Source organism: Patagioenas fasciata, chromosome 20, assembly GCF_037038585.1.
Source record: "Patagioenas fasciata isolate bPatFas1 chromosome 20, bPatFas1.hap1, whole genome shotgun sequence".
NCBI lineage: Eukaryota > Metazoa > Chordata > Aves > Columbiformes > Columbidae > Patagioenas > Patagioenas fasciata.
In genome coordinates, this window is record NC_092539.1 from 10473703 (window position 1) to 10496614 (window position 22912).

Sequence of the window (22912 nt, forward strand, 5' to 3'; positions counted from 1 at the left end):
TTAAAAAGGAGCCAGCCCAGGTGATTTTCCACTCCTGTTTCCCCACGCAGAATCACTCCCTCCTGCAAACCCCATTGTTTCCGGCTGCCCTCTCCCTAGTGGGGCTGCCTGCCCAACCCAAAATGTTCCCCAGGGCAACACAACCTACCTGACAAGTGGTTTTTCCAACTCCTATTTATAGTACTTCTTGCAGATGAAAATCGGACACAGAGATGACTTAGACCTGGTGCATGTACCTTCTTGATCTGCGGGGGTATCGCACCACCCAGACCAGGCTGCGGCCACGGGGACGCACAAAACCCCGCGGGAAGAGCCGAACCCAGCGGGGCCGCGTCTGCACGTCCGTCTGTGCTGGGGAAGCAGCAGAGAAAACGGGACGAGGAAAGGACAGACGGCAAACACAGAGCACACAGCACCTCAGTCTTGTGTGTTGGGACTTCACCGTGCATTAACCTACTGTCGTATCATAGATATACAACCAGCGTAAATGTCTCAAAACACTTAACGGAGACAAACACCAACCTCATCGTCCAGGACCAGCCGCTTTCCTTCTGAGCTCTCTTGTCCTGTTAAAATATTTTAAGAAAACTTGCTTTTTATTTACAGCCGAATTGTGCCTGTAATCTGACCGAATTAAAAAGCACCCTTTATTCAAAACCAAACCGTTTAGCAGGAATGCATCAATGTCAGTGAGGTTCTGACGGTGAGAGAACAGAACGGCCTTGGGGGAAGGAGAGGCCCCTGATCAACCCAAAGCCTGACCTCTCCATGCCAAGTTTTATTTTAGGTAGGTGTTTGTGCAATTTAATTTTCACTTTAGTCCCCAGATGTCTATATAAACACACCCCAATTCTTCATCTGCAGGTCAGGACCACATCTATAATTAAGAGAAATAAAGCAGAATTTAACACTACAACCAAAACATTTCAGACACAACATGAGTACGAGTTGTAGTTTTTATTTTTATTGAATGGATGAAGGACAGACCCTTAGAAATTAATAACTAACCTCTTCTAAATCAGGTTTACTTTGTTATATTGCTTAATGCACATTAAGAATGTTGGTTTTTTAGGGCACACAACTACCAGTTGGTCAATTTGGAAGGATTTAGAAGCTACAGAAGCAGCAGCAGCAGAGCCCAGCACTGCCTCATGGCGCGGCTTCTCCCTACCCCTCTCCCCCTTGTATCATATTTATTACATTGTTCCAATCAATGATTAATTGGATTCAGACCTTCCTTCCCCCACCTTTTTGATATTGGCACCATAAACCACGTCTCATCTACCCGAGCTCTGGCCATGGACAGCAGGAGTCACCTCGCCGCAGGACGGGCTGTGACCCCATGGGAGCTCTGCTGCCACACGGGCCAAAAACCCACTTCATAAACATAAACCACGCCAAATCGCATCCCAAATATCAATTACAGCTCTTTGATTCTTTCATTCCTTAAATGTGCTGATATCCATGCTCAGTGATTTCATTTCACATAACTTTCATGGGGTTTTTTCTGCAATTCTGAGATGAAAAGAAATCATTTCTTACCACATTTTAAAATCTCGATTTCTGCCAGTTTCCCTTAAAACAGCTACAATTCGTGCCAGTTCAGTAAGTTTTAATTACCAATTATTTTTCTGCCTGTACTACTTTTAAAACACAGTTCAAATAAATACAATTACAAATTCTTCCTTTTCTATTCTAAGATTCATTCTTACTAAGAACCTGGTGCTTACACAGAGACATTTTAATTTCCTTCTGGTGTTCTAAAACACCCCACGGAAAACTCGCAATTAAATTTAATAATTAAACACAGCATTACACTGGGTCACATACTTAGGTAACAATAGTCTACTTTCCTCAAAATTAAAAAATAACAAGCGAAATGAGCAATGCACGAGAAAGCAAACATGTTGTGATATCAAATGAAGTACGTGGAGAGGATCCAATAATAAGGGAGCACAGAGTGCACACTCGCCTCTCAGGATCTCACTTCAAAATTGCCAACGGTCCCCAATTGCCCCCAGGTTCCCTCGTAGCACCAGCTGGGTGGGAGGAGCATGAGCTGCAATGCACCAGGAGCCCTGAAAATCACTCCCCCGTATTGTGATCTGGTTTATGAAATAAGTAGAGCATGAACAAAGTAAATAAACGCACCTTAACGAAATGAAATCGGTGACAAAGGGTAATGCCAAAGGTGCTGCAGGAGGGGAGCACAATACCCGGCTGTTGCATTCAGCAGCAGTGATGCCCGGGAAGAGAGAAACGGGCTCGGCTGGCGCTGGGTGGCTTTATTCGGAGTCCAGCAGTGGGAGTCACCCCGCGGTTTTGGGGAAGATGAGAACTTTAACATCAGTAGCACTGAGCAACTGGAACACCGCAGTGCTGCTTTTGAGATGGCTATTTGTTATTTTTCGCAAAGGACAGAGGGAAAACTTGCAGTCTGCACTGGGGTTTCAGCCCCGCTCCACGATATTTTTGTGCTAGTGAACTCCACGGATGCACGGTGCAGAGCCAGGCTCCCAGAGAGCGAAACCGGGACCGCAGTGATGATTTGATCCCGCTGAACACCCTGTGCAGAAACTGGATCCTGAGCTTCAGAGAAGGGAACCAGCTGCAAAGAAAGGGGCTGCTCCTGCCCCTGCATCATGGAGTTGCTCCTGCCCCCTGCATTGGGGAGCTGCTCCTGCCCCTGCATCGGGGAGCTGCTCCTGCCCCTGCATTGGGGAGCTGCTCCTGCCCCTGCATCGAGGAGCTGCTCCTGCCCCTGCATTGGGGAGCTGCTCCTGCCCCTGCATCGAGGAGCTGCTCTGTCAACCTGCGGCTGCTGTCCCACACAGCCCCGGTCACCCCCCAGCTCCAGGGGTTATCACCACTCAAAACACACCTGGTGACCCAGCTGAGGCAGATGGCAGAAATGAACTTTAGCATGGACTCAGTGACTTCAGAGAGAGACTGAATTCTGAGGCTATTCAATTCCTAATTCTGCATTTTGCCAGCAAAATTCTCCTTGATGCTGTTCAGCACATGTTGGAGCTCTTCATATCTTTCTTAAGAGGCAGGGACCATTTTCTGATGGAGTGACTGCTATGAACGCTAAGGGTGGGCATTTTAAAACCCAGTAATATATTAGGAGCTGTAACTGAACAAAGAGTTTCTGATTTAAGTCTCAGGCAAGGTTAAAGAAAGAAGAACCCTTTCCAGCTGAAAAGTAATTTTCAGGATGAAGTCAGGGCTGTTGTTACTCCTGAGAAAGGAACAACAGTCTGATGTAAAGTGTTAGGACAAGAAGGTACTTCCAAGAAGGAGACTGCAAACGGGGGATCAGAAGACGGGGCCTTGCAGTGCTAACTGGCAGCAGCTCAGCTCCAGGTTAGGAAGTGTCTTGAATGCTTAAAAACTTCTTTATTCGCAGTCTCAATTCTGACCTTAGTGAGGAGGTGGCCACATCTCGAGCCAAGCGGTGCTCACGCGCACTGCTTCAGGAAAGCTCTAACAACTGACCAGACAGAGCTGACCCGAGAACATAATGTTTAAAAAAATACAGTGATTTGGAGAATGGAGATGACAATGCACAATTACCTAAACTTACTGAATTGTGTTAGAATTCCATGTTTAGTAAAATACATTTTAATTGCATAAAAGCAAGACTGTTTCAGTGCATACATTATTGAATTAAGAAAATATTAGGAATTCCTTATGTTATTTTTAACGTGCAAAAGTCGAAGTGAACAAAGGGGAAGAATATGTATCCCCACTAAGGAAGAAGAGAGCAATCCCTAGCACAAGAACACCCCACAGCACAACTACACCTACTGGCCCCTCGGTACAACCGGTTCAGTCGATTTCCAGGTCACTGTCCTCGCTGTAACACGCGGATGGGTTGCGTATAGAAGTCAGGAGCACCAGGTCTTTTTCTGGAAGCAAACCACACTCCTGCAGAAAAGCCTCCAGGTCTACGGCAAAAAAATCTTCTCCGAGCTGGTCGGTGATTCGCACAAAATTGCCGATGAGCTCACCGGCCTTGTAGACCAGCAGAGCCGGCAGGGCGTTGTTAGTGAAGCGGGCGCTGGCTCCAATGAGCGAACTCTTCACGCGGCAAAATTTCACCGTCGGATACTCGGTGGCCAGGCAGATCATACAGCCGTTCAGGGACTCGGTGCCGGGGATATCCTCTTCATAAATATGGATCATGATCAGTGTGCTCTTGTGCTCTTTATCAACTGTGTCCAAAAACGCTTCTCCGCTGGTAATCTCAAAAACCTGTTTAAACTGCTGCCCGCTGTACAGCTGCTGTCTCATCTCCTCCATCCGCTGCTTCCTGTACCGCTGTAAAAATTCCTCATCGTCTTCATCGTTGTGAATCATGTTATATTCTTGTAACGTCATCTAAAAACACATACAAAGATACATGAAAAAGACCCGCAGCACCATACGGATAACTTATATAATTTAAATCCAGAGGATTAATGTGGGTCACTCGTCTTTAATGATGGCAAAGTATAACTCACGAAGGCTCAGGCACCCTCTGTATTACATTCTATTTTGATCTAATTAGAAACCACGTCCAGCAGGTACAGCGATTTCAGCTTTGGGAACTCTGGTTTCCAGGGGCTGCACTAATAACACCAGTGGCTGCTCCACGCTCCCACCTTAACTCAGGTTAATGGTGGCTCTGTGCTTCCACCAAGCCACGAGCACCGATTTGGGCACCCGAAGTATCACTAAAATGCAAAATAATTAAACTCGACAACACCTGGCAAACACATTTCCAGAACACCTCCTGTGCTCCTGTTCACTGGGAGAAACAACAGAGATCCACCGCTAGAACAAGGGTTCCTGTGTGCTGGAACTGAGAACATAAAACACGCGAGTGGCATTTCAATTCCTCTGTGCCGTGCTACCTTTCCATTGATCTTTTCCTGAAGCTCTTTCTGCTTCTGCTTATCAGTCTCTTCGTCCAAGTGAGATCGACACGTCATGGATAATTTTTTAATGAGTCGTTCCATTTCTCTGCGCTGCTCCTGCCGCTGCTCAGTCTCCAGTTGTTTAAATCTCCGCCAGTCATTAATGACTCCTTTGGGACCTGAAATTAAGTATGACGACAGTTGGTATCAAAGGGTAACAAAATTACACCTATAATTCAAAATTCAAGCAATAAGCCGGTAGGAAAATAGTGGCCCTCATGAAATTTTTAGATACTGTGCAAAATCTTGAAATGAAACAAAAGTAGTAAATTGCCACTGACATGTCCTTGAGCTTGTATCTGTTTTTTTAGTCTAAGAAGACTGAAGCTTATCTAACTAGGCTACTCTCAAAATTGTCCTAAAGATTATTCTGAAGATTAATATCGGTGCTCCTGAAATAGAACCACCAGCCCTCAACTGCTTCTTAGACTGCAGCAGGAAATGATCCATCTCTGATACAGAAAACCAGGACTCTCATCTAGAAAAATGCATTTTAGAAAAACACATGAATTTTCCAACCAAGTCTATACAAAGCAATTTGTTTGATATCGGGATACCTGTGTTGACAGCGCTGCCATCGCTGCAAAGCTCCACCTCCCCAACACCCTCGGGAATGCTGCTCTCCCCTTCTTTATCTTCTTTCTCGCTGTCTTCATCCTCACCCTCACTGCTGCTGTAGTAATACTGGAGCTTCTCACCCAGCAGTTTGTCATCCAAAGTAGTCATTATGCCCTAAAAAATAAGTTAAGAAAGCAGAGAATGTCTCTTAATCAAATACACACCACTTTAAATGCATAACGATGGTCCCTTACCACCTCAGAGCAGCTTTTTAGCCACATGAGAGCAGTTCCTAGCCCACCATCAAACAGCCTGCGCTGCAGACAGCCACGGGAGCGAATTCTGAGTCACAATTTCAAACTCGTTGGAGTTAAAACCCTTTAGGAATAGAACCGTTTTGAGGCGCACTAGTGCAGGAACACTTTATGTGTCTTCTCATTCACAGAGCATTAGTTTTCTGACTTTATTTGGGAGTCTCATCAGCCTCACTCAGTTCCACAAGGTTGATTTTCCAGTTATTGCAATTTGAATTCCCAGTATCACCTGTGTTATTTTAACAATGATTTGAGCTGAAAAACGACCGACGTAATTAATCAAATTAACATGTTCTGACCTGTATTACTTTCCAGTCTCTCAGAAACAAGCTTCTATCAACACCTGGAAGAAGAAATTTCAGATTACATTGATTCAAATTGCTGAAGACAATGCCTTCTGCAGAAAGTCAGTACATTAGGCAAGACAGCAAATGCAAGGAAAAGAGTTTCAAGCAAATGTAACTGTGGTTGCTGTTTAATAAAAAAAGGTTATTCTCAAACACAGAAAACGCTCTTTTGAGTATTGAGACAGAAGATACAAATCTTAAGCTCAGTGCTACAATTTCATGACCAGGCTAAGAACTAAGGTATCAAAAGCAGGATCTTCACGTCTCTCATCCTTCCTCCCGAACACTGACCACTCTGGTCACCTTCACAGCGCCAACAGCTTTGTCTGGATGGACAACACAAAGTTAGATGCTGACAAAGTGACTGCAGCTATCCTAAAAATCTTCACTTGCCCCCAAGTTAAACGTTTTCTTTATCTAAAACATCTTCTGCTGACCAGAAACCAAGCCCAGCAGCACCCACCCTCCAAAGGAACACGCGTCACTCTGCAGGGCTCTACAGCCAGCCCCGTTACCGTGTATTTTAATGGTTGCTCGATGATCTCGAGGGTCTCATCCAGACAAAATGATTTAACGTATTTGACAAAGACACCCCGAGCAACGGATGGATGGAAAGGGCTTTCAGCTTCCCTGCAGGCTCCGCAGCGGTTAAAACCAGGATAAACAGATCACGGGAGAGCGCCAGATGGGTCGGGATTACCGGGCACTGGGCCGGGATTACCGGGACCGCTCCTGGCGCCGCAAACCGCTGTTAGAACCGCGGATCCTCCGCCGGGACCAGCGGGCGATGCAAAGGTTGAAAGCGGAGCCGTTCGGCTCCAGCAGCAACGGGCGAGTCCGTTCGCACCCCCCGCCCCACTCCCCCCGCCCGTTCCCCGCAGGCTGTGCCCCCGCCCCCAGTGTCCCGGGGACCCGCGCCCCGCCCCGGGCTCGGCCGGCAGCGGCTGGACCGAGCGGCGCTCCCAGGGCGGCCCCGAACCCTCGACCCCCGGCCCGGCCCGGCCCGGCCCGGCCCAGCCCCGCCGCCTCACCCGCTCCCGCCGCCTTCCGGGGCCGCCGCGCGGGGCACGGTGGGAAGGGGGAGGAGCCAGCGCCGGCTCCGCCCCCGCCGCGGCCCCGCCCCCGGCCCGGTTAAACGAGGAGGCGATTAAGGTGGACAAATAATTTTTATTCGTGCATGCAAATACATGTCAATACTGCAAACTTCTTCCATCAAGTCTCTCAAACACGGAAAACCAGGATGCTCAGCCCCGTGACCGGCCAACGCCACAACCTCCGCACATCAGCGCGACAGCAAACACACACGGCACCCCCGCCGGGGCCCCCCTACGCTACCACAAGGGAAACATGACCATTGGGAACCCAAAACCGAAATAAACGGAATAGAATTTACTCCCCCATATATCCCCATTTCATTTTACAGATTTTTAAATTATAGTTTTAAATAGAAGCTGAGAATGCGCCATAAAAATGAGCATTAAATCCATCGTAGCGATGGTGCCTGCTTTATACATGATGGGTGTACACCATCTTTTATTTCATTTACATTTCAATCGAACAATAGATTTGCAAAGAAAATGTCTAATACAGACGTAAAAATATTCACACTAGAGCTTCACAATCGGTTGTACAATTGACAAACAGGCCTCTTTTCCCAAACTTTCCAGCTAAGCAAATTTATAAAATATAATCAATGCAACAAGAAAAAAAATTTTCTTTAAAACTTCCAGGGAAAAGAATACGCAATAAACAGTATAAATGCGGACAGCAGATGCTGCAAGCTAACCACAATACTTCTGAGTGGCTGTACAGTGGGTATGTGCAGTACAAATCAAAGCCACGTGTGTTGTATCACAACTACCGTATAATGTACTTGTTTGCCCAGCTAAGAAAACGCATGCACTTCCATGCCTTGAACGGAGATCTACTCTGGATAAACCCATGGGCTATGTGCAAATGACCTTGGCTTTTGGCAGTAATAAATGGAGCCAGGCTGGTTTATTTCAGCTTTTACAGCAAAATCTTGAGTGATTAAAAGCTTCCACAAACATCCTCCTCAAATAACGGAGTATAGGGTTATGTATAGTATTGGTCATTGTGATAATTGAGGTTTGGTTTATTCCATCACTGACAGTTGGGGTTTTTCCTTGCCGTGCTCCCTTGCCAGCAGAGACACACGGCGACGGCCACTGCCAAAGTCAGTTCTGCTGGAAAACCGGGTCATTTCAAACGCACATTTATTGTGTTCTGCTTGCAGAAGGGGTCCCTCGCTGAGAGGGAACTTCCTAACAAAGGGCTTAAACTACAACGTAAAGAATGGACTTTTACATACTAGAGACAATCCGATCGTTTCTCATTTTGTTACATTCTGAAATTCAACATCTTCCTTTAAGAACAGTCTAATAATAATGAAAAGTCTGTTCACAAATAGGACCGAGGAGCTGCTGGCACACAGTGTGCATGCACAGCAACAGGTACAACTTGACGACGTGTGCTTTAATAAAGCAAACAAAAACAACGTTGGGAACTATTCTCAGTTTAGATCAAGTTCTATTAAGCGTTCTTTCCTCAGCTGTTCTGACCACTCCGTATCGCTCTGTACCTCATCCATACAAACCCAGCATTCAGCTCTTGAGTACGGGATAAATTAAAAATTCAATTGTGTCATCAAAGCACCAAAACCTTCCAAATTAGGCTTCTACGAAGAGCAATTAAGAGTTTATGTAATCAGCTGCATACAACTTTTGTTTTTCCCCTCTAAATCAAATGTCAAACTTTGGTGTCCCTGTACTCGACCAGCAAGAACCAACGCCAGTTTGCTGTGTACAGTCTTAACCTTTCCTCTGAAGGGTCTAGTATACATTCTACAATGCAAAAATCTGCATAAACACTAAGATTCATTTCTTGTCACCTGTTTACAGGAACAAAATATCAGTAGCAGGGCAATCACTCTGCTCTAAGTACACGTTCAGAACGTACAGGTCATCACTTCGCACACACACATTCTCCCAGCACAAGCATTAGTCTCTGTTAAGACCTATGTGGGAAATGAGGCAAACCAAGGAATGAATCCAGGTAGTGAGGCAACACAATTAACTTAGATACTAATAATTCCCGTATCTCTTGCATGTGAAATCTCTGCTGCACCCCTAGCAGGGGGGGAAAAAAAATAAAAGGCAAACCAAAACAACCCAAAATGCTTGTCCAAGCAAAGCAAAAGAGCCAATCTCTTTCCCCAGTCTGCTATGGGCCTTTTTCCGACAGCACAGGTAAGTTAGGCCAAAACTCAAACAGGAATCGCTGCCATCAACACACAAAGATTAGTCACTGTCTCTCAGTGTCAGAAAACAAGCCCTTCCATAGCCCAAAGGCACCTGGTTTACAACCAGACAAATGAATACATACTTGTTTGGATAGGGTCAAGGGCTGAAACTTCACCAAAGCAGAAAGCCAGAGCTGGGTTCCCACCTGCAGCTTCTTGTCAGGGCACTGGAAGGCACACAGTCAGTGTGACAACTGTAAGACAAAGCTGGCATGCTGTTAAACCCCCCCGAGTTCTTCCGCCTGTCATCCTATATATAAAATAATCAACTAAAAAAACCCCAGCCTCGGTTAAGAACCAACTTTCCATGTGAAGTGTCCTAGAGAGCTGCGTTATCGCGGGACCTCCTGCTGCAGACAGGAGCACAGAGATACAGCTTTCTCAAACACGCCGGGGCGGCCGGCAGGAATATGTCAGGCTTATGTAATTTCACTGGACAAACAGGCAAATGTGTGTAAGCAGCTCATCCCAATCCTCCTCCAGCAGAGCACAACCAAGTTTTTAAAATTGTAATTTTAAAATTAAAAAGTTAAGGTAAATACACAATCAATTTATGTAGTATATATTCACCCTCAGATCATGCTGAAGATGTTCTGTGGAGTTCTGGTGCACAGAGGGCTCTTTCCCTGAGGGCAAATAAGGACTTCTCAAACCTTTATATTTTCTCTATTTTTGTAACAAAATAGCAATTTAAAATTTAAAAATCTTTTAAAAAAATTACATCACCTTCAACATGGAAGATCTCACTGTTTAAATATCCATGAAAGAGACATACTTGTTTGCATATCTGTCTTGGAATTACATTGTACAGCAAATAATAGTATCTCAGAAGCATTTCAAAAGTAATATAAATTCATATTTACAGAATGGTCTTGGTATAAAATATACAACAGTTATATTTATGTCTAACATTCTAAGTTAAAGTTAACATCAATAGGAAATAAGTTAAGGTGACAAAGGTGGTCTGGTTCTCGTATCCATTCACTTGGAGCTGCGAGTGAAGCGAAGCGTCAGCCTAATCCGAGCTCCGCGGTGGCACCGGCTCTAGGGAGGGACAGCAACAGTCAAAGGAACTACGAACACGCTACTGGACTGCTTTTCTACACACATTCCTTTACATTTGGGTATTAAAGAGATGTGTAAGATCTTCCATACTGACACCAGAATATCAAAACTAACCCTTGGATTTCCAGGTATATGTACAACATAATTATTTAATGGAGAGGTTCATTAGGAGAGATATCAAACACCAATATTTACTCCGTCTAATCGGTAACCCTCAGGGAAATGCCAACCCCCACCCCCCAGAAGCGTGCACAAAACAGTTATCAAAATCTTAGCCGACCACATAGCTGTGATTTTGTAAAACAACAACTCAGACGACCAGTAACATGATCCTCTTTAAGCATTTTGCTAGCAGGAAAAGCCCTTACATGCAGTACACCTGGTGAAAGATCAGCTTGGCTTAAAATATTCCAGTATCATTTTCAGAGTAAACAACTTCACAGAAGTTAATAAAAACATCAAAAAAAAAGAGGAAAAAAAAAAAGGAAAAAAAAGTAAAACTTGTCACAAAGCAAAGAGGACAAACACGGACAGGAAATCATCAGGAGGGAGAGTCCTGCTTGCTTTTCCAAAAAAGTGGATTCTTAAGCTTCTCAACAAAAATATGCCCAGGGCTCTGGTTAGTGTGTGTTTATGAAAACCAATTTTCAGTTGCCATGTCTGATTCTCAGTCACATCTTCACAGGGCATAAATTCATACGCTTTTCGGTACTGCGAAGGTCAGATAATGCTATATTATTGTATTTTCAAGGTCTCTGAAAATAAGTTGCCACTGAACAAGCAAAAATTAAACCTGAATACAAAATTATGATTAACAACATTTAAACAAAGGTAATACAACCGCCTTAAATTCCCACTATTTAGTTTAAATTAAAAACAAAACAGTACAAAAAACAGCAATACCATCTTGTTAGTCAGTGCAAACACTACATACAGGGTTTTCAAAGGAAAGCCAAGAGCACCCGATGCTTTTTGCCAAGTCATCTGGATTCTATAATCTCCAAGTTGAGAACTATTAATTAATAAAAAAACAACAAAAAAAAAGAAACCCCAAACCTGCTGTTACATTAGTGCATAACCTCTCAAAACGGTTGAAAATTGTTTCACATATGAATTGGGGAAATCAATACCTACTACGTTAGCTGGAGGACTTAGGCACTTGGTTTACTTCTGGTAACTTTACTTGGACAAGTAGCCTGTGTATGTGTATCTACAGCGCTAAAGCAGAAACTGGGGGGCAATGGAAACAAAAAGCCGCAGCAAAGAACCGCACCACAGACCTGCACACAACGCCGCAGTGCAAAGCTAATGGTGTGTTAACCCTGTACAAGTCTCCAGTCCGAATCTCCACCTCTCACTCTTCCAACAGGAAACTATACTCCATGCAAGTTCCACAACTAAAGAAAAAGCAGCTGCAACGAGACACAAGTTCTTCTCTCAAGAAACAAAACAGAGACAAATAAGTTAGTCTTCCTTTCACTAGATGTATCATTGTAGGATCCTGCTAGTTTAAATAACTGAGTTGTTAGTTTTCTACAGAAGCCATTTTAAACAAGAATGGCTCAGATACCGCACCGGATTGCTACAAACTCATAAAAAGCTGCTTTAAGCTTAAGTAAAACAATGTCCAAATTCCATTCATTTGTGGAAAGTGAACGCCTTACTCTAGTAAAGTAAGTTTTTTCTTCTTCAGAATGCTAATGCGAGAGGGGCTTGAAGTATCAAAGAGTCCACAGGAAATGCATGACCCCAATATTATTTTCTTTAAAAAAAATATACATTATATAATATATATTATATATATAAAAAGCTAGTGTAAATGCTTCCATGGTGTGGTCACAAGCTGGAAAGATGAATGCCTTTCAGCTGTTAACCATCCTGCCATTTGCAACAGGCTTTAAAAAGTCATTTTTATCCTCAGACATAATGTGAGCAGTTTTCAAAATGAGGCTGCCAACACTGACTGCTGTGCTGATGGGCAGGCAGCTCGCATTGCTAACAGATGCTGTGATCGGCTGACTGAAGCAAGAAGTTACAGGCAGGATTGTTTTCTGCTCCTCCCTGAGGAGAAAAATAAGTTATACAAATATTAATCAAGTACATGCACAAGTATCCGGAACTGAATTGTGTGCATTAAATAAATACTGACACAAACTCATTTTTTAGCAACAGGCTAAACATCTTACTATGGAACGGTACGCTCAAGATGTTAAATGCAGTCTGCCTCATTTTCAAAGGCTGCATTACACGTTAAAGACTACAGAACATACAAACCTAGAATAGTGTATTTTAAAAACTACCTCTCTATGGAGATTTGTGCAAACGGTATGACATTAAACCTTTTGAAGTTCTTCTTAATTTCTGTTAACTATAAAAATACTTTTGGATTTTTTGCTTACTGAACGTGAAAGGTATTTTTAACAGCTGTGACATGTTTCAGTATATACAATTACAACAATGCGCAGGAACAACGGTACCATCCTGTGACTTTCATATTTGTGACCTAATTCTATTCCTTGACAAGTTCTTCTCACTTCACCATGTACACACAATGCAGACGTCTAATCCGAGTCTGAGCAGGAACGTAGTTCATCCTTAAACAATCTCGCTTCACCTAGGCTGCTGCTGCTGCTTGTCTAACACTGGCAGACACTGCTGTTTCGTCTAACACTCACAGAATCACAAGGTCTTCACCTAAACTTTGTCTCTTCTGTTCCATAGATTCTTTCTGGTGCTGCTTGAGCGGATGCCCGTTCTCTACAGTTGTTCCATTGAGCAGCTGATCATCTTGAGAACTAATACCTAGCTGTATATCCAGAATCTCCTACAGGAGAAAAGGAGAAATGTCCATCAATACCGTTGCTACCAGCTTTACATTTTCCTATTATGTTCCACTACATAAAGCTGATGGAAATGGGAGGCTTGTCCTAAGACTCCTTATTTTTATTTCATACCATTAGAATGTCTATCACATCTTACTATAGGAAAAGGAAAAAACAGTTATTCAAAGATGGCAGTGAATGACAACACAAGCATAAACATCAGTTGCTGGAAGCTGTGACAAAAGAACACAGTGAGCTGGTTTTAACTTCAGTAACATTAACCACTGGCTGTCTGAATGAGGAGTATGAGACCCCTAGTGCTAAAACAAGGCAAATGTTTGTTATCACTACAAAGACTAAAACCCAAAGGCTTTGCTATCAATCATGTACTAATTCACAGAGAAATTTTAGAAGTTCTTTAGTAGCCAATGAAAGGACCCAGTGAGCTCTTCAGACACACAGATTTTTGTACTTACTTCTATTTGTTCACCTTGCCCATCCGGTTCATCTGTATCAAGGGCTGACAGCTCCAATTCAATGTCTCGATCTGGCTTTGTGTCTGCACAGTCTTCCGTATAATCGGTCTAAAAAAAGAATTAATATGCTCTGTACATTTCAAATTGGCTTTTCACCTGCTTCACACAACACCCATCCATTAAAGTGAAAGCGGAAGATGCATTTCTAGGACACTTCTACAATACAGAAGAGCTAGTGAGACACAACTTTGGGCACAGACAACACAGGATACAAAGATAAATCTAATTACGTTAAAGTACTGAAACAGAGAGAGAAAATGAATATTAAAACATATTTCTGTAGAGTCCATTGGCAGAATGTTTAGACTTGCAACACATACAAATAGAATGAAGAACAATGATTGCATGAAAATGGATTGTCACATTCTTCCCATTTCGTAAATGGATGACGGCAGCAGCGGCACAGCAGGTGCACCTCCTTGATCTCAGGTGCAGCAACAAGTGACTTAACTTGCACAGAATACGTTTTAAATATTTGGGAATGTTAAAACTAAGAGTTCTAACTCTTAGTTACAATGCATGCACTTTATATATACACAAAACACCTCAAAAGATCTGTTTCATCCCAGTTACCCCTTTCTTTACCTCACCATTCCTCAAATCAATTTCCTTGCTTAAAAGATTTAAGGTAAGACGACTGCCTTCATCCAGAGAATTCCACTTCTGTTGCATGGCTAGTGCATTCGCCTCTCTCTGAAGTAGTAAGGAGTTACTTTTGGCCTACGGAGAGAAACGCATCAGTTACCGACAATGACGCTTAGGCCATGGATTGTCAAATGGCAAAATAACGCAGCTTACAAAAAGAGCGTTTCTCTTGCTAGATGGATAACTGTGAATTCCTTCAATGCACAGCATTTATTTTGTTCTGCCTCTGCTGATGTGTACCAGGCCCACCACCTCCTCTCAAGAGTGGCCTCACTGATGCCATGGAACAGCCCGCATTAGTGGTCCTTATGCATCATACTAAGTGTTGCGGTGCTACCGTCTAGTTAACCTGTACTGATGGTTTTGTCAATTGTACTATTTTCTGTATGATACACTAAGAAATTTTATTTAAAGCCACTTTACTAAACCACCTTTTTTTTTTTTAAATTAAAAAACCCCACATGGTATAATACCTGATCTTACCTGCTGTAATTCAATACTCAACAGATCTCCAGTGCTGGAATGCTTTCTGTGACCAGACAAGTCTGTAACTATGAACCTGTCCCTTCAAGAGAAAGAAGGAAGAACTATGAATTAAAAACAAGTTCTCTAAATCACAGGTCCCATAAACTTCATTAGTCTATCAAAGTAAGATTTTTGGACATAAACTACATGACTAAGACAACACACTCTCCATCCTCATTGGGGCCCACAATACCCCAAGCCACTGTATGGGGCAAACATCCTTGTTTTACACATGGGTAAGAAAGACTCCAATTCTTTGATTAGGTCTCTCAAGAGATATGTTCCTCCTCCCAGTTTTGGGTGATGATATGGGAGGGAATAGAAAAATTCAGTCTGTAAACAACTGGCTCCAGGACTGGGGCTACAGGCAGGGCTTTGGGTTCTTTGATAATGGTTGGTTTTACAAGACACCGGTCCAAACAGTGATACGTGGGAAAGGTTTATCTTGCAGGGGCAAAAGGATGCTGGGACAGGGATTAGCAGGGCTCACTTGGAGAGCTTTAAACTGGACTCCAAGGGGGATGGGGTTGTAGCTGGGCTTGCATCAGTGAGGCAGCACTCTAGAGTTCATGAAGGCTGGGAGGCCTCCCATACCCCTGGGGTGGAATCGGTGTGCTTGGCTCGCTTTCTGAAATGCCTGAACACCAATGCCTGCAGCATGGGGAATAAGCAGGAGGAGTTAGAAACCTCCCACAGCATCCTTACAGCTGAACTGAGGGAGTGCGGTCTGGATGACCGGGTAGTGAGGTGGACTGCGAACTGGCTGAAGGGAAGAACCCGGAGAGTCGTGGTCAATGGGGCAGAGTCCAGTTGAGGCCTGGATCCAGTGCAGTGCCTCAGGTGTCAGTACTGGGGCCGGCATTATTCAATACATTCATCAATGATTTGGACGAGGGAATAGAGTGACTGTCAGCAAGTTTGCCGATGACACCAAGCTGGAAGTAGTGGCTGACACGCCAGAAGGCCGTGCTGCCATCAGAGACCTGGACAGGCTGGAGAGTTGGGCAGGGAAAAATTTAATGAAACAGAACAAGGGCAAGTGTAGAGCCTTGTATTTGGATAGGAACAACCCCCCACATTCAGGATTTTGAAGAACAGCAAGCTATAGAAAAAAATCTTTCAACAGAACACACACCAAACAAGTCCATACCGTTCTGCATAACGTGCTGATGAAGTAGAATCTGAGCCATAGGCACTCCATCTTGAATCAACAGCATTGACATAAGGGACATAATCTGTAACAAATTAAGACACCATTCATTATCTTCTCTGTTCTTGAAGTGGGATATGCAAGTATTTCAGCTCTTTGCATCTTCATTGCTGTAGTAAGCATGAACAGGATGAAGTACTCATGATGTATGCTATGTTGTCATAGGAAGCCTGGACTTGTACCTGACACACTGATGGGTTTAGTAGCACTTCCTTGGGAAGCAGTGGCCTGAATAGGATCTGTCGTGTGATAACCTGTGCGGGACGACCTGGAGATTGCACCCCACTTGGAGATGATCGGTCCATCGCTAAATGGGATTATAGGATCTTCTTCCTTTGCCCTTCTCTGAGTTTCGAATAAATGCACTCTCCTTTTAACATCTCCGCTGTCCAAATCCTACATAGTTAGGAGACAGAAGACACATGGACTCTGTTGAGGTTATTCAGATTCTTCAGCTGGCCAATAACTTTCTGATTATTGTTGCTGAATACAATGCTGAAAGTCTGTCCAACTAGAGAGTCAAGATGGGTCTCAATGATTTAACTACTGCCTTTCAATGACAACCTGACCACAAGAAAGCTATTGCCAGTGCTAGGGGAAATAATTTTTCTTTTCCAAGCTTGTGTTTCCAGGCAGAAGAAGTTCCAGTATGCTTTGAGGTCCTTCAGTACCCCCTCCCGTACTTGAAGGAAGCAATATCAAAGAAGGCCTGGGATGAGATTTGGTGACACTTGTTTCACAGAGCATGAAGGAAACCTGCTACACGATATGGCAGGAAGTCTCCAAAACACATGAACTCTTACCCCTCCAGAGATAAGTTGTATTTAATGATTCATACCAAGGGGCTTTTGTTCCCTAAAGGCTTGTTTAACCAAACAGAAGACACTTCAGCATGTAAGTATCGTTATACTAATGAGAGAACATGCAGAAACCCCCTACCATTAACACAGCATTTGAATTGGCAATCACATCCTTGGGCTCTGAGTCGATAGCGTTTATACAAGAGCCGATAGTGCCACAAGACCACGGTGAGTAGTGAGAGAGATGGTCTTCCTCAAATTTAGTTCCACTCAAATCACTGACACTCTCTGAGAACTACAGAAAAGGGAATAATAAAAACAAGGAATTCAGTAGTAAAGTAAGAAAATACATTTATTGCTATTTAATCAAATTATCTGAGAAGTCAACCAAGGAGTTCTAGCTGTTTTCAAGATTTGACTCGGGGAAAACACAACCTGTTCAGACTGTAAACCAGTACAGCTGGCAGCTGCCAAAGAAGGACAAGCTCTGTCACTCTGAGCTACTGGAATCAGTGTCACTATGTTAGTGGCATGTTTCTTCAGGCAAACACCTACAGCAATTAAACTGAGAGGAAGCCATGCATATTCCAAGCCAGTGGCAGACAGAAGCATGACTTGGAACCCTCCAACCTGAATGAAAAGGACCACACAAAAAAACTGGAGATTCACAAAGCTAGTTCAATAAAATCACATTTCCTCTAGTGAGGGTAAATTCAATCACTTCACTTCTTGACCTCTTTTCAGCAATCTTGTTCAGCATCATCTTAATATCAAATTGAATGCATTCATTATTAGATACAACTTTTCACTAGAAGATTTATTTTATCAACAGATAGATAGCAGGTAGAAAAACCTTTACTAGAATTACTAAATGGCATCTTACAGAAACAGGAATGGAAAAAAGTTCTTTGGCTTCTCACCTCTGTTCCGAAGTCTACACTGAAGAGAGGAGAAGGTGGTGTTGGAGATGGTGTTGCCATTGGAAGGGTTGACGATACCAGAGGAGTTTTCTGCGTGTGGTACTGTGCCCATTGCTCCGGCTTCCGTCTTAACTGCTCATCGTAACCACTCTTCAAATGACCACAAGGTTCCTGGCAATAATAAATACAGGACTGGATATCCTATCATACTCTGAACAGACAGCAAACACCTGCATGGGGACCCACCTGGACCCTCAAATTCCCTTGGGTCTGTAACCTTCCACTGATGTCACTAGAAGAATTTCACAAGGTTTAGAGGAGAATCTGGCCCATGTACGGCAACTCAAATCTTAAATATGTAATTAATTCAAGCAACCTGCGTGGGAATTAAAGAGGCAGAGGGGAGCTGGTCTAAATGTAGATTAGAGTGGTGTATTTTATAAGCCCAATTTATTAAGGTTAAAAAAAAAACAAAACAAAACAAGAATTTCGTCCAGGTCACATGTTAGTATCACTGTAACCCCAAATAAACAGAAGAGGTCTATGCTAATTATTTACCAACTTTACAGTAAAGGCCTTCAAAATAAAGATGACATCCTTCCCTTGCTGGCTCTCACTTACCCTTGGCAAAGGCACAGTCCTCTGTTCACTTGGGGGCTGACAAGCCACAGAGTAATAGCCATCCAAAGAGTTGTATCTCTCACGTAAGGATGTCTGATAGACAGATGAGTGCATCACATCCATGGGAGGTAAAGAATTGCTCCTAATAATATCATCTCGTGGGTACATCTGTGGGCGCCAGATGCGCCTGCTGTCATAAACTGGAGCATACATTCCAGAAGGGACAGGAGGAACTGGTCCATACGGCTGCGGAGGAGGAGGTTGGTAAGGAGAATTCAGTCGATCTCGAGGGGGAAATGTACTGTAATGATCGGCATATGGCACGGAAGCAGGTGGGAGGGAGGATTCTGGAACGTTATTGGACCTCACAAAGCGAGGAACACAGGGAGCCACAGCAGCTGGTACTGTTGGAGGTGGTGGATAATATCCTTAAAAATTGGAAAAAGGCATATTTAATGTAACCACAAATGACCCAGAATTTTACACCTTCTAAACTGTAAATAGTGTTGATAAGTACCTTAGAGAAGAGCTACACTTTACAAACCAGTTACTGACCCTTATCACTTTTCTGTGGAATATAGTTTCACGCATGACAACTGTATTCACAGAGGTAATGCTGACCCTTTACCACCTTCACCCAATCTGGACAACGAGAGTTTCTACGCCATTGCTCCTATGTACTATGATATAAATATGTTGTTTGAACGCCCCTACCTTTTCTTTTGAGAGCTTGTGAATGACCTGATGTTAGAACACCTAATTGTTTGCTTGAACATAAACATGCGTACTGCAACCCAAAAAGATGATTGAAACCTTTCAAAAACATTTGAGCAAGCACAAAGATGTGTAGGTCTCACAGAAGCAGCACGCGGTGCTTCTGGGTTGGAATACTGCCTGTGGATCCCCTCATGGATACGGCATGAGGCGAGCAAGCCTAAATAAATGCAATTAAATGCTAACAAAGGAAAAAGTAGATGAAACACCTTGAGGTTCAAGTTCTTCCGGATGCTGAGGTACAAGTTGCGTAACATACAGTACACAAAAACGAGAAGCACCAACAGTGCGAGTAAACTGCAGGTCCCTCCCATACTCAGCACCAGACCAGATTAGTATTCCACCCAGATTCAGCTGATACTGAAAAGAATGCACAAAACTAAGATGAAAGATTTTTTCAGGCTTATCTGGAGAAAAGTTCAGAGCTACTTTTGGTTCAGCGCTCGTCTCACTCACCTGTCTGCGGGTACTGCGGAACTTCATATGACAGCTGAGTCCTGGGATCTTGGAAATATTGAACATTATCAGAATGTGGAGGGTAGATGGGAACTCTGGGAACAAACGGGCTGGATTTTGGAGGCACAGAATTAACTTCTGTTCCAATATTAGGAGGACCAGCTGAGGTAGCTGCTGCCTGGCTTACAGGAGTCTTGGGTGGAGAACCAATTTTACTGAAAAGGATTACCAAGAAATCATTAAGCAGATCTTTACTTCTTTCAGTCAGCTCTTCGTGTACACTCCCATGTGTGACTGGCCATATAACAGCCCCTGGAATTTTATTCTTCATATCCCAAACTGACACTGTTAGTACATCTCAGACTTTGTCCTAAGAGAACTCAAAAGCAGATACAAATGTTTTGCTATGTACCCAGCAGCTTACACACCACTTTTAATTATATTCTGGTAAAGACAAAGGCTTTGAGGAGTTGTTTAGAGGTTCAGTGCTTCCTGGAGAAGTATTTTAAAAGTTTTAAGGGAAAACCCAAGCCCAAGAAGGTTTCCAGCACTATTAAGAGACCAGACCCTATGTGTACCCTTCTTGTTTTCAGGAAGTGTCACATTTTAAGTGCAAGTTCTCAGTTTTATTTTTTTATGTAGTAACTCAATAGTAAGATACTAGACTGAGAACAATAGAATGAAAAATAAAGGGAGAGATTTACCATTTTATCAACACTGCATGGGAGCATTCAACAGCAAAACAACCGATGCTGGCTCTGACAACTTGAATTCACAGACTTTGTGTAACGGTATCTGCACTGCAGTACAAAATCTTACACAACGGCCAGTCAGGACCAGAACTCAGTACCTACTGTTTGCCATCCACAAACTTCATGATAATCTAAAAGCAAAATGTTGTGCTTCGTTGTCTTTACAAAAAGAAGTTACCTACTTTTCAGGTAGTGATTCTGTAGGGGATCCAGAAACGTTCTGGCCATTGGCTCCAGCCTTCCCACTCTTCTTGGTGTTCTCCAGAGCTCTCAGGGAGGTGTCTGCACAGCGAGGGATCAGCTGGGGAACACCACTGTCTAGATTAGCTATTCCATTAGTACTTGGCACCATCTTCCCTGTTGCTTCAGGGCTTCCTATGACCGAAATTACATTTCCTGTTGTGGTTGAGACGGTGCTGTTCACACCAACTTTATTTAGAAGGGGGAATGTTCTCACTGTTGCACTGATTTTTTTGTTCCTCAAGCGATATCTATAAGCAAACACAGACAAACACACACAAAGCCAGACATTTTTAGAAGTGCTTACTGTGAAGTTTAATGTATTTGCAAAACTAGCAAAAGAAAGGGAGTATGACGAACATTACAAGACTTCAAAAAACTGGTGTTTCTTTTTAATGATCTGCAAATAGAACATCAATGTCTTCCTTGCAACCAACAATCACCTCTCCTCTTAGAGAAGATCCACTTCTGCAGTTCTTTGAAAATGGATTTGAGTGAAAACAGCTTCAAGAACTGAGACATTACCATACCACCTAAATAACTCATTCCTTAGTCAAAATGTAATTAACATTCTCATTCTTGTAGGTGATATAACCAAATCCCTGACGGACACTGAGCCCAGACTCAGTTTCAGGAAAGGAAATTTTACTTCGCATGAGGTAAAATGAAACTAGAATTAGTTTGCAGACATTGCTTCACTGTACCTTCAATTCCATGTAAAGAATTGTCTCTTCAAGAGATTCACAAATCCTTCTGAATGAATAAATGTACAGAATAAACTGTTTTCAAAATTCTATGAAGATTGTTTGGATTTAAATTAAAAAGGAAATTATTTAAAAAAGCACCAAAAAAAAGGTCTCCCACACTCACTTTTCAAGCTCTTCCTGAGAATGAGCAAACGTGCAGTTTGTTCCTCTTGGACATCCCCCTTGCTGGCGAAGGTCTCGGCACATACTTGTTTTATATTTGCTATTGGGTTGTGGCTTTAAAAAAAAACAATGCAAGACATTCCTCTTAGAGTCTAACAAACACTTACAGAAAAATACGCCTAAAAGACACAAAGCATATCCATGGGTTTGCACCTTTAATCAGAGAACTAAGGCAATGTCTTGTTGCTGGGCTAAGTACTCTGCCTCACTCCGTATCAAGCTCACTACAGCAAGCTCTGCTGCATTCCATATGCAGAAATGTTGCCAAAAATCTGAATGCAGTAAATAACAGCATCATCAGTTATTCCACAGAAAATTCCATGAATACTCAAAATATTCCATAGATATTTCAGATCAATAGTAATATACTGCAACAATTAAACACAATTACCTGTGGAGTTTCATGGCCTTTTCTACTGTAATTCTGAATGAAATCCACCAGCCCATGTACCACAGTCTTCACAGCAACCATTGCATTTTCCAGCTGCTCCCATGTTGGAGATGCTGCATCTAAAATTATTAAAAGCAGGCTTGTCATTCTGTCAATAATTCCTGTAGTATCGCAAATAGGAGGAAACTCTTCCAGTATGTCAAAACACCAAGTACGAGGACAGAACTCGGTCCTGAAGAAGGGTTTATGACATGCTATATTAATTAATGGGAATTTTGAAAGCAGTAATGGAGGTTATCGTCTTAATAGTTTACTTTGCTAGATATGAAAAATATCAAGAAATGTTTTAAAAGCTTCATTTGCACACCTGGATTTGGATCGATGTTTGCCAGGAGCTCTAAATGAGGCCTCAGCCTGTTTAAGTTGGCGGGATCTCCCGTGCGCTGCAAGACAATTGTCAACTCTTGTACACTCTTCGCAAAAGACTCTGGAGACTGGAGCTGAAAACAAAGCAAGCGTTAGTGTGTTGCATCTTACAAACCATGAACTACTAATCTTAAAAAGACTTCCATTAAACAAGTTCCTAAATGCAACAGTGTCTTCAGATGGCATAGAGAGGATCAGTGGAGAGAAAGTTCATTTCTCAGCTCAGAATCTGCCCTATGAAGCTTCATCATAAGACACAAAAACGTGAATTAGTCTTAAACTACTGGTAAACAAGATG

The 22912-nt window shown here is 42.9% G+C and overlaps 2 protein-coding genes and 1 non-coding gene across 11 annotated transcripts in view; 1 reads left to right on the forward strand and 2 right to left on the reverse strand.

The window, feature by feature from the left end:
* Positions 1-22912, forward strand: part of RABGAP1 (RAB GTPase activating protein 1) — a 171806-nt gene that overhangs the window by 68360 nt on the left and 80534 nt on the right. The window lies entirely within an intron of this gene.
* Positions 943-22912, reverse strand: part of RC3H2 (ring finger and CCCH-type domains 2) — a 33444-nt gene continuing 11474 nt past the window's right edge. For 2 of the 9 annotated variants that reach the window (XM_071817443.1, XM_071817444.1), the window contains exons 7-22: positions 22556-22688; positions 22189-22307; positions 21739-21851; positions 20811-21119; positions 19877-20091; positions 18647-19074; positions 18026-18196; positions 17245-17400; positions 16488-16701; positions 16246-16330; positions 15054-15135; positions 14511-14645; positions 13866-13973; positions 5519-5693; positions 4899-5080; positions 943-4383 (exon numbers count right to left, since the gene is read on the reverse strand). In XM_071817443.1, coding sequence (XP_071673544.1) covers positions 3832-4383; positions 4899-5080; positions 5519-5693; positions 13866-13973; positions 14511-14645; positions 15054-15135; positions 16246-16330; positions 16488-16701; positions 17245-17400; positions 18026-18196; positions 18647-19074; positions 19877-20091; positions 20811-21119; positions 21739-21851; positions 22189-22307; positions 22556-22688 — 3177 coding nt within the window. In that variant the 3' untranslated portion in view covers positions 943-3831. Of the gene's footprint in view, positions 4384-4898; positions 5081-5518; positions 5694-6132; positions 6177-6695; positions 7019-7211; positions 7273-7327; positions 13392-13865; positions 13974-14510; positions 14646-15053; positions 15136-16245; positions 16331-16487; positions 16702-17244; positions 17401-18025; positions 18197-18646; positions 19075-19876; positions 20092-20810; positions 21120-21738; positions 21852-22188; positions 22308-22555; positions 22689-22912 lie in introns of those variants that run through there. The other 7 variants (XM_071817445.1, XM_065853680.2, XM_065853682.2 and 4 more) reach the window with 7 other exon arrangements.
* LOC136110635 (small nucleolar RNA SNORD90) lies at positions 22774-22884 on the reverse strand. Its single transcript, XR_010652641.1, has one exon. It is a non-coding gene; the product is annotated as a small nucleolar RNA SNORD90 (small nucleolar RNA).